This window comes from Lingula anatina, chromosome 3 (genome assembly GCF_051362555.1).
Source record: "Lingula anatina isolate TDL-2025a chromosome 3, LinAna3.0, whole genome shotgun sequence".
NCBI lineage: Eukaryota > Metazoa > Brachiopoda > Lingulata > Lingulida > Lingulidae > Lingula > Lingula anatina.
In genome coordinates, this window is record NC_141769.1 from 15,950,403 (window position 1) to 15,962,426 (window position 12,024).

The window sequence follows — 12,024 nt, forward strand, 5'->3', positions numbered from 1 at the left end:
AATCACTTTTCATTTGCATTTTCTTTTCCATTCATTTTACTTCAGCATTGGACACCAATAATGTGATGGTAAAGAAGCAACTGTTTGAGCTTTTCAGCGCGTTATTCGTCTACTCAAAGGAAGGCTACGGCGTTGCCATGGACGCGCTCGAGTTTTACAGGGTAAGAAAGCGTTTTGAATAAAGGTTTAGATTGTCTGAATAAAGCAAATAACTGAAAAAGGATATGGCGAAATTATGAGTTTAGGTATTTATGGTGTCTTCCACATTACAATGTCAACAAGTCTACAACGTTTCTTGTAAAAGGAGTTTTCGGTCCTTGAGTCGCCGAATTATGAGAAAAAACCTGCGTCTTTACTGATACTCCCTATTTTCACTCAAGTCCCTCCGTAAACAGCAGGTTGCTGCATTTTATGACTGCCAAGGAACAATATTCCTCAAGACCAATTTGGATATTTCCAGTAACGTGATTTCGGTTTTTACGACACTCCTTGCTGCCCCCCCTTGTGCCGTCCTTGTGCTTAAGCACATGTGGCGAAGGTCTTGACGTTGATGTTTCGCCCTGCTTGCAACTTGCATTACCTACATGCATCTCTTTGTGCTGTGTAGTTTGCTTCCTGTCACATTTGCATGTTGGCAAAAGCAAAAGCTGCTGTCTCGGTAAAAATGATTATACTGATTATATAGAAATGTCAAAAAATACTCACTTGAAGTGTTCATTAAGCACAGAGTAAAGGATTGTTTAAATAACAGTGTCATGCATATTTTACTGGCGTATGAAATCGGACCATCAGCCAACGTTTAAAAACTATTTTGTATTACGCTATTTACAACCTAATCATAAGATTTGTTTTCTCTACAATTAGGTAGCGGTGAGTATAATACTTATCACTTTATTAAGAATTTTTCCAATTCAATTCTGGTGCTATGATTGTATTATGCTGGGCTACTGCTGGCCTGGAAGCAGAGCTACTAGGTTACCTTCTCCTCGCTAAGTCTGCACAATGTACAGTCAGCTTCTGAACCTTGGCTGAAGACGTGCGCTGTGACAATATTCACGGTCGTCTTTGGCCCCATACCCATAGACACCATCGGTGTATGTGGATTGACCCAATTCTGCGGGACTCTCGCTGACTGCAGTCAACTTAACTGAATGACACGCCTCCTCTGGCGTTAAGCAGAATACAGAAAAGCTGTTGATTATACGAGTAAGTTGGAAACAAGAGGAAGCGCGTCATTCAGTTAAGCTGATTGCAGTTAGCGAGATTCTCCGCAGAGTTTGGTCAATCCACGTAGACTGAGGGTGGCTATGGGAATGGGGTCCAAGTCAAGGTTTTACGCGACAAATTTGCTAATTGTCCTCAAAACCAGGGGCATCTTCGTCTCCGCAAATGACTATTTTACTCTGAGCACCGTTCAGGTGAAAACCAGTTTATTTTTCTTCCACTAAAACGCCAAGGTGCAGAAACATAAAAATGTTGTGGAATTCTGGCTCAAATGTTATAATACATTGATTTGCGGAGACAGAGATCCTAGTTTGATGGTTTGAGAGATGCTAGTTTGATCATGCGACCCCATTTTCTTCCCACAAACCACCGTCACATAATGTTAAGTACGAGAGAAAAAGGAGCACAGACGCTTTGATTAAATAAAAACACAAATATAGTGATTTAACGATATTTGTATAAAACTGAACGTATAATCACACATGTACATCTATGCAGTTTTGTTGTTATCTCTGAGAAGGTCGCGGTAAGTATGTGATTTAGTATTTTAGAGTCACTTATATTTTCAGCGTATTTTTTAAGTTCAGCATTACTTTCTAATAGCTATTATTTTGTGTTGTGATGCTTCATTTTTGGAGACGCTTTTACGTCTGCTTCATTACACGCTTGGGGTTGTGAGTAAAGGGTCTTAAAGTTTGTAGGTTGTTAAACAACCTCGAGGATTCGGTCAGTTTACAGCATTTAAAAATTACAATGGAACCAATACCCGCGCAATGTTAGACCGTGCTAAGTCGCTTGCAATTCTGCTTTAATACGGTGCAACGGAAAGAGAAAATGTTTTGAAGCCAATGTTCAGAGAAAGAGTTTAGTAGCAAATCCAAGCCAAAGCGTGTTTGATATATGTTATATAAAAAAATTGAGTATGAAAACCACTTTGCATGGTGCCTTATGAAGAACATTGAATAAAATGTCAAGGAAACGAAGAAGTTTCCCCTTACTTATGGACAGGTTAAATATCTGACCACTGCGGTACTTGTTTGAGACCAAACTCTTATCTCTGGTGGGAATAATTTGTTGTGGGAATACCAAATTTTTTAAGATGCCATAGATGTCTGAGTTATGTCAAGCTATGTCAACCATGACTTTGGTTTTCCTACAGCTAAAACGAGAGTAGTCTGTCTCTTCAGCGACATTTCAATTTGGCTTTCAGTGTGGGCGTGAGTCTATGAACGGCTTTTTGACGCGGGTCTATGAAATAGTCGCAATTGGTAAGGGTTCGCATGGGACACTTCAGACCTGTGTTGTAATATCCCAACCGGCCAATAACTCAGCAGTGAATTCAGGATGGGGATAAACTATCACTAGAACAAAAAACGTTCGATTCGTAGAGCTTTTCTCAGAATTTTTTTATTACCGGAGGGAACGTGTCGAACACACAGAAAAAAAAAGAGAAAAATGCTTAGAAAAAATACTTTGGATCGTACATAGCAATATTATATGCACTTATGAAAGTGTTGCTTATGGCTAGATATACCGTCGGTTTTTTTATATACTGCCAAAATTCATATCACTGACTTTTTTACGTACTCTAGCATGGTGCAAGATATTGAATGTGATTGAATACTGAAACATACAGTGACTGTAATTACATTAAGCATTTGAAAAACCGCCAAAGTTTTTTTTTTGTATTTTTTCTTATTTTCTTTATTTCTGCATCTTTTATAAGTCGTCATCTTACGCATGCAGATTTTCAAATATTTCACTGTGATATTCGTAAACGTCACTCCTCAGGAGACTCATGGAACTTCTTATTGCTTAGAGATAGCACAATATACGAATTCTCATTTTAGGTGGTGTAAGATACTTTCAAACGTTTTAGTTGTTTTGAATGTGTCCAAGAACTGTAGTGATAAAAGGATTCTAAATAAAACAGACACGTAACAGTCAATAATACGATTAAATACAAAACGTGATATCGGTCAGTGTCTACTGTTAATTGAGAGGTCAAAATGTATTAACCTATTTGTCTGAACTGGTTTATTACCCCAACATATTATACATAATAAAGTCTGTACCATTATCATTGCAGGCAGCCAAGAAGCAACGGTATCGTTTCAGCGTGATCATCTACGAGATGAAGAGGGCGGAGATCGTCCCGTATAAGGCCACTCTCCTCGCCTTGGTCAACTGTATCCTCGTGGCCACAGAAGACCTGGAGGAAAGAGTCAGAGTTAGAAATGAATTCATAGGTAAGTTTGCGGCCTCGCCAAAAATTTATATAAGTTTGTTGTCAATTCAAGAGGGACTGCTGGCAAGTGCCTTATTTTGAAATATTTACAAAATGGTAGGCCAATATTTTCGTGTTGTATGCAATGGCAAAGAAAGGGAAGTATTAATAGACATAAAACATATAAATTATGTAATAGGACCTTAAATAGTTTGGCTTATTTTGAAAGAACGACTTATGTAACAAGTTTTTGTGCTACACATTTTGACATCCTTTACAGGCTTAGACTTGCTGGACATCATCCACGATTACGAGAACGAAGATGTGGAAGATCTACAGGTGCAGGTGGATGTTTTCAATGATGAAAAGCAAGCAGACGACGAGATCATGTCTGAAGAACATCCTGAAATGGACCTTGATAACCCACGCGAGGTGTTTGACGCTGTCTTTCAAAGGGTGAGTCCCTTTGCAGGCTTAAGCTTAAACTCCAACTATTTAAATTTGCCACGACCTTTGGGAAAAACTAAATTGATGTGATGCCTTACTTGACATTTCTAGAACGCCTGTTTCTTTTACTTCTCTAATTGTTTGTCATGTGCCATTTGTACTCTCAATTGTGTATCAGTAATTGCATGTTGTCAACAAATTCGAAATGAAACTTGCTAAATTCAAAGATACACGCTATGTGGTAATAAGAAAAGCGCCATTAACATTGTACAGTACCAGGGTTCATCTTGATCACCATGTGCCCTGCCTCATATGCATAGCGTTGGCGGTCAGTCCCCTCCACATCTCTCTGCCTCTTGGTACATGAAGCTCTCAACTGAGTACACTGTATATCCCATCCACTTAGCACTGCTTAGCACATTTTTTCTTTGTCTTCCTTTGATCCCTTTTCTTTCCAAATTCCCTGATGCAATTACCATTTCCTCTCTACTACATGAAGATATCGTCATGATATTTCCTAGGAAAGTGATTAAGTGATTTGTCTTTTTCTGGTCTTGTTGAAGAGGGTTCACTCGTTATTTACTTTACTTAATTAACTGTTTCATTTTCAGTGTCCATAGAACAAATAACGTCCTATGGATATGCAGATTTCAGTAAAAGATGTATTAAATATCTTCCAGGTGTGCAATAAACCCCAGGCTCAAGTCTTACTATCCATCCTTCAGAATTTCTTACAAATTGATGATGAAAACCAAGACAGGTTTGTTTGTTTCTATCGTGAAAAAAGTATGAAAAACTGGAAACTGCTTAGACATGTAAATATTATTCTAATGTATTATTATTATTCTAAGCATTTTGTTTGATTAGATCCTTGTCTTAACACAAAATTTTGGGGAAAGCATTTTCTTTCCAAACTACAAATATTGACGAAGACACACCGTCCATCCCATATATTTTCAGTGATATGGTTTGGCTTACTCTACAGCGCGTAGTACAGCGCGCCGTTTTAAATGACAGGCCAGAGTCAGCAGACAAAATACTCGACCACATTCTGGAAGAACAGAAGCTCCATAGGAGTGGCAGTTTGGTGAGGAGCCCAACTGAGGACCACGCGGTGCAAACCGATCTCTATCTTCCTGTGATAGCCAATGGTGCTGTGACTACAACAGAGGACCGTAAGACTTTCCAGGAGCTTGTGGATAAAGTTGAAACTATATCTGTGAATGCCAGTCCAACGACCGTCAATATGCCAGGGGCGGTGAACGTGTTTCCAGGATGTAAAGTGGGTGGAACGGAGACCGCCGGTATGGCACCTACTTCGCCCAAACCAGCGGCAGGACAGACTCTCAGTCCTCCACCACCTCCTCCGCCGCCACCACCTGGCATAGGTGCTAGTGCAATACCACCTCCTCCACCCCCTCCACCTCCCCCTCCTGGTTCTGCCATTCCACCCCCTCCCCCGCCACCTCCTCCTCCACCTGGTTCTGGCATACCACCACCACCACCTCCTCCTCCTCCTCCACCTGGTTCTGGCATACCGCCGCCACCCCCTCCTCCACCTGGTTTTGGCATACCGCCGCCACCCCCTCCTCCACCTGGTTCTGGCATACCACCACCACCTCCTCCTCCACCTGGTTTTGGCATACCGCCGCCACCCCCTCCCCCACCTGGTTCTGGCATACCACCACCACCCCCTCCTCCTCCTGGTTCTGGTATTCCGCCACCTCCACCACCCCCTGGTTCTGGTATTCCGCCACCTCCACCACCCCCTGGTGGCGGTGGCCCGCCCCCACCCCCGCCTCTTCCAGGTGGCCAGTTGATAATACCACAGCGTGCCAACACATACGCAGCAGCCCCTTCCCCGAGTATGGCGCCGTTGCCCGCGCCAAAGATGTCCATGAGGGCTTTCAACTGGACCAAGGTGCCAAACACTACGATATCGAGTACGTTTTTGTTCATAGATTTGAGAATTATTTGATTGAGATTTTATACTGGTAATTACTACTTAAGCTGTGAAGTCTTTCAAACTTACTTCATAGTAGTAGGCCTACAGTAAAGAACGTGTTTGTATAATCTTTAATATTACAAGAAGGCTGCGTGTCATTTACTGTTGAATCTTAGTTCAGTTTATAGAAATGTTCAATAAAGACTAATTTAGAATTGATTTTTTTCATTAGGGCAAGTCAGCGTGTGGAACGAGGTGATATACTTAAAAGAGCCAGTCAAACTGAACTTCGATAAAATAGAGGAATTGTTCTCCCAAAAGAAGATCGAGAAGAGCAAACCAAAAGAGGAAGTCAAACCAAAACAACCGAAAGAGGTAGTTCACGAAATCGCCATTAAAGCACACGTGAAAGAAACGTTGTAAAACTCCGTGACTGTGACAAAGTGTGGCTTTTCTGCTCGGTCTTATTACCGATAAACACTGTATCGCTTTAAAAGAGGCCCACCACCACATATCATTATTTGTCCATAATTTGAAAAGAATCCCAACAGTTTTATACAAAAATGATCAATGGACCGCACATGTATTCAAATCGTTACTATTTTCATTCATAACCCGTGTCTGTCATTGCAATGATAAGACCTAATTTGGTACTCGATCACCATATCCAGCAAGTTACTTAGATAGGCGTACAACCATGCTTGACACTGAGTTCATTTATAACTAGAGACCCAGTCCACAGTAAACAATTTTTAATTCAAAATTTTATTAGGCCTTACATAGCCTGTTGCAGCCCATAGCGTGACGTTCTGTCAGTGGTATATGTTTGTGGTATATATTTGTTTTAGATTTTGCTGTTGGATGGAAAACGGAGCATGAATATCAACATTTTCCTGAAGCAATTCCGTGCACCAAACGAGGAAGTTATCAAGATGATCCAGAGTCTGGACGGCAGTAAAATTGGGGCAGAGAAGCTCCGGGGTCTTATCAACATCCTGCCACAGCAAGACGAGGTGTGTGTGTGTGTGTGTGTGTGTGTGTGTGTGTGTAAGAGAGAGAGAGGAATAACAGAAAGAAATAATACCTTTTAATGAAAGATCATCTTAGTGCTTTTGGACAGAGATTTATCCTAGTAAGGGTGTCGAATCGGCGTCCCTTTAATCTTTGCTTTTTATATGCAAAAGTTTCTTATTAATGTAATGTATCCAGTAACTCCCACACGACTAGGGTATATAACAAAATAGTTCACGTCCTCTTGTCGATAAATCACCAAAATATATTTCCAGATTGAAATGTTGAAGGCATTCAGCGGTGATAGGGCGTTGCTAGGTAACGCGGAGAAGTACTACGACCTCCTGGTTGCTGTCCCTGGCTACAAGATCAGTTTGGAGGGGATGCTGCTAATGGAGGAGTTCGCCGGAAGCAGAGACGACCTGGCTAGAGACATAAAGAACATGATATCGGCGATCACTTCTCTGCTTGAAAGTTCTAGTCTAAAAGCGTTCCTGAGGGTAGTGCTCGAGGCCGGGAATTTTATGAATACCGTAAGTATAACAGAGATAGAGAGACTATTTGTTACGTAATTACTAAGCTAAATTAAGCAATATTAAAAGAGAGGCCTTCTGGCGGCAGTCCAAGCAATATGGTCTTTCTCTTTTTCATTCGTTTGTCATTAATGAAAAAAGGCCTGTTATACCCAACAGGCCCGTAGCCAGGGGGGTTCGGGGGTTTGAAAGAACCACCCTTTTTGCTGGGAAAAGGTCCACTCTAGGTACAATATGATCTATGTACTTGAGGCTTTTATGGTCAAAAGGTCCATTTTTCAGAAAACGACCCCCTCCCTCTAAATTTGCTGGCCATGGGCCTGCCCAATGTATCGATATACTTATTCTCTCTACCATTATCGTCGCCGTTACCGGCATTTACCACCGTTAGCTTTGTCATCATAACACTTTGTCCAGTCAATACATCCTGCTTTCTTCTTAAAAGTAGATAGAACTGCAATCGATACTGTGTCATTGTAAAATGTTCTCCGGTCTACTTCTGTAACGAAGTCATACAAATGGTTGGTATTTTCCGTAGGGTAAACATGCTGGGAATGCTATAGGCTTTAAGATCAACTCCCTCAATAAGTTGACGGATACTAGAGCCAACAAGCCGAGGATGACTCTCCTCCACTACTTGGTCCAGGAGGGAGAGAAGGAAGAGGGAGTGATCAACTTTGCTGAAGATCTGGTCGCAACTTTGAAAATTGCCAGCAGGTTCGTGGGCAACGTTGGCCGTTTTTGTGTAGAAAAGAAAGAGATGAGACTAAATATTTGCTAATTTAATTAAAAGATATTATGTAACGATGTCCCTTTTCGCACTGTGAGTCACAATGCCCTGTTATAACGGGATTCGTGCATCTGTCCTTGTGTGCGTATGCGAGCGCGGGCGCGTGAGTTGAAGAGGTTAAACAATTATTTTAATGTGCAGATGTTGGCAATTGTCTGTTCATTTTGTAACTAACCAAATTCTGTATTTTTTTACCACAAGACTCTCTGTGGACAACATGACGTCGGAAGTTAACCAGCTGGCTAGCAGTGTCAACAAGCTGGGAACACAGCTCCAAAATGCACCGGAGAACATCAAAAACAACTTCGAAAAATTTGTACAGGTACATGTACTCACAGTAGCACAGCCGTTACTATTAAACTGGCTTTCACTTTTACATTTATTTCTGAACTTTACAGATTCGTTTAACACGAGAAAAGTTTCTAAAAACGACAAGTGTCTTTTGATTTATAAGAAGAAGTAGGCACCTTTGTATATTCAAGGATATATAATAGAGGTTATAACTTGATAAAATATGGTACATTTTTAAAATACCAAAAATACTAGCTTAACATGCAGGGGGTAGCTGATCTTAAAACAAGTTGTTAAGAAATTGAAGCCTTTTCTCAAACATCTACATACAAGAATGGAGATGTACTCACGTCAATTTCTTACAATTTCAGACAGCGACTGCGGACGTCACCGAGTTGAAGGCCTCGCTTGAAGAAATAAAAGAGCTTACACTGAAACTGGGCAAACATTTCTGCGAAAACGAAAGCACGTTCAAGCTGGAAGAATGCTTGGGAAACTTTAAAACATTTTGTGAGCGAGTAATCGAATGCCGCAAGGTAAATTAGATATCTGAAATCGTATAGATTTTTGAGTATGGCGTTTATTTGTTTTTAGTGACTTAGCCATAAGCATCATGTAGTTTGGATTTTAAACCTCAGTTGCGTAAATGTTTGTTAGAAAGTTTGGCATGTATAGGAGGGGTACGAATTTAATTTTATCGCCAAAACTTAATATCGTCTTATCACCGGTTTCAATAAATTTGAAAACAATAACAGAGTTAACCTGCAATTCAAATACATGGCCGGTGTAAATATTCCAATATTTTTTCAGGAAAATGAACAGAGAGCACTGCAGGAAATTAAAGCTGAAAAAAGACGCAAAGAGAGAGAGGCAATGGAGGCAAAGCGAAAAGAAGCTGGAGGTTTGTATTTGCCTTACTGCAGTACTGGTGGGTGTATGAATCATTAAGCACAATGGACTGTTTTGACACCGATGATATTAGTATCCAGCACAAATAGAATTGTGTACATAATTCTCAGCTGGTATATGACGTATTCTTATTAAGGTAGAATATAAAAACATATATAGATTATACTGTCGCTTATTTAAATAAATATAATTACGCCTACGCTGAGTTTTAGAAAAGTCTTCTATCACATCAACTTTCTACTCGTGTCATTTCAGGAAAAGTCGTGGTTCCTCAGGAAGAGGAGACGTGTATAGTGGACAAACTCCTCATGGACATACGTCGTGGTTTCACCCTTCGAAAGAGCAACAGCGTGACCGCGGCGGATTCTGGAGCTCCAAGCAGCCCGAGGTCTAGACGCATTAGCAGGATGAAGCAGCAAAACTCCAAGAACGCAGCAAAGTTAAAGAAGGAAAATGCCATTGAAGAGTCGCAGTCGGAAAGTCAGTCTGAGGAGAAAAATAAAAGCCCTAAAGCGGATGGTGATGACAAGGTGGAACACAAGGACGCAACGCCAGAAAAGGCAAAGCAGGTGTCTGTTGATGTTGAAGAGGCGCCAACAAATAACGTGGAGGCAACAGCAAATGTGTCATCTCCTCCTAAAAGCGAAAGTGAAAGTACGAGTAATGTGGAAACAACAGCAGATGTGTCATCTCCTTCTAATAACGAAAGTGAAAGTACAAATAATGTGAAAACGACAGCAAATATGTCATCTCTTCCTAATAACGAAAGTGAAAGTACGATATCTGCTGCCGCTGTTGACAATGCTAACCATACTGCCAGCAATACCCTAGAACAACACATCAAAAGTGCCCCCGAATCTGCAGATAATATTGAATCTGAATCTCAAAATAGAGAACATGAAAAAAAGGGTAGCGCACACGTAAAAAGTGAAAATGGTTCTGCATTACCGGCCAGTTCCGATATTGCCAACTCTTTGCCCGCGGAGTTAGAGGGACCGCCTCATAAATCTACAGATACAAAAACCGAAAATGAACAGGTTAAAGTTGATAATGGTAAACCAACGCCCTCTCAGTCGTCTTCACACGATTCCAGTTCTTCATCTGACTCTAGTTCATCTGCTTCAGAGTCAGACACGGACGAGAAGGGAAAGAAGAAAGAGACATTGACAGAAAAAAGCAAGCAAACTAATGCAAATGCGTTACACACTGCCACTTCAAAAAATAATGAACACGAAGAAAAATTGATGAAAGAAAACAACCAAGAGCAGCCATGTGTTGAAATAAATGGAGACGTCAGTGGTAGTAAATGTTAAATTTCCACGAAATAAACGTTCACCATGATCGACTGGCAATATTTCGAGCTTTTCTTTTTGCCTTTTTCTTTCTTATTTAAGCGGACAACTCAGAGTACAGCACGTAAAGCTGCAGACCCTCCGCTATAAAGAGGAAGGTTTCTTTGTAAGGAAACAGACAGCCACGTCGTCCAGCTCGATATCATCAACGTCATTTGCTGAAGATCATAACATTACAGCAGCTGGGAATCATTTTCAAATTGCCTTATACTCACTAACGCTCAGTTCATTACCTTTTTGTATTTTGCATTTTATAGCCTTCATTGCAGAAATATTAAAGACGCTATTTACTAATAATCTTTTGATTTTATTTTAAGGTGCAATGTTACTGAATATTAATGGGTAATTTCTGAGAATTTAACCGTTTAGGTCCGGTGCATTTTTTTAGCCTCTCGATATAAGGGAGTGCAATGTATATTTTGTTTAAACGCCAATGAGCTGTACTAAGCTATGCTTGAACAGTAAACATCAATAATTTATAAGTTGGTTTTACACGATGTTTTGTCTCATACTTGTACGTGTATGCTATGGCTTTGGTAATTGTAGCAGCCTATGTATACGAACTGTTCTATCTAGCCTTGCAAAATCAGATCCGAACGTTTTCAGGGTGCATTTTATTTTGCTAAAATACGTTTTTTCAATACACATTTACACGACATGAGGCATACGTTTTTAGTATTTAAAGAATTGCTTGTGACAGTTACTAAAATATGGGTATTATTGGAAAATAAATATTATACAAACATAATTTACGTATTCAGTTGTCCTTAGCAATAATTTACGTTTCTAGACCAATCATTGAATTTTGCACGGCCCGAATTCACAAACTTTTAGGACATGGCACATAATTAATCGATCGCAAAATTAACTGCAACAAGAGGTTTTATTATGTCTGGTCTTAAATATGCGGTCTAACTCCTTGATCTGTTTCGACTCTTAATTTACTAACTTTAGGCCTGATTTGTGGCAGAATTTGTCACACGGGCATGTCAAAGTAAATGTGGAGGATCTTAAGTAGGTGAATAGAACCCATGCAACATTTATATAAAAAAGATTTCCCACAATGTCTTGATGCATAGGCCCTAGGTCCTTATTCTAGATAACTGAATAGAAAAAGCGTAATTTTAGGTTATTGTCAGGGGCGGATCAAGGATTATTTGAAGAGAGGTCTGCTGATGCGAAGCCAACCCCCCCCCCCCCCCCCCCCCCCCATGTCGAGTGGTTCGGGGCCCGCTGAAGGGCTAGATGAAGGGGCCAATAAATTTGGGAGAGGGCGAATGATGATATTTGGCACG

At 40.5% G+C, this 12,024-nt stretch overlaps 1 protein-coding gene across 1 annotated transcript in view; it reads left to right on the forward strand.

The window, feature by feature from the left end:
• Positions 1–11,475, forward strand: part of LOC106151447 (inverted formin-2) — a 29,597-nt gene extending 18,122 nt beyond the window's left edge. Inside the window, exons 2-14 of the mRNA XM_087008612.1 lie at positions 46–161; positions 3,314–3,473; positions 3,732–3,907; positions 4,579–4,658; positions 4,859–5,841; positions 6,076–6,218; positions 6,692–6,856; positions 7,130–7,387; positions 7,926–8,104; positions 8,379–8,499; positions 8,840–9,004; positions 9,279–9,369; positions 9,633–11,475. Of these exons, the coding sequence (XP_086864738.1) occupies positions 46–161; positions 3,314–3,473; positions 3,732–3,907; positions 4,579–4,658; positions 4,859–5,841; positions 6,076–6,218; positions 6,692–6,856; positions 7,130–7,387; positions 7,926–8,104; positions 8,379–8,499; positions 8,840–9,004; positions 9,279–9,369; positions 9,633–10,690 (3,695 nt within the window). The 3' untranslated portion in view covers positions 10,691–11,475. The remainder of the gene's footprint in view (positions 1–45; positions 162–3,313; positions 3,474–3,731; positions 3,908–4,578; positions 4,659–4,858; positions 5,842–6,075; positions 6,219–6,691; positions 6,857–7,129; positions 7,388–7,925; positions 8,105–8,378; positions 8,500–8,839; positions 9,005–9,278; positions 9,370–9,632) is intronic.
• Positions 11,476–12,024: the final 549 nt, after the last annotated feature.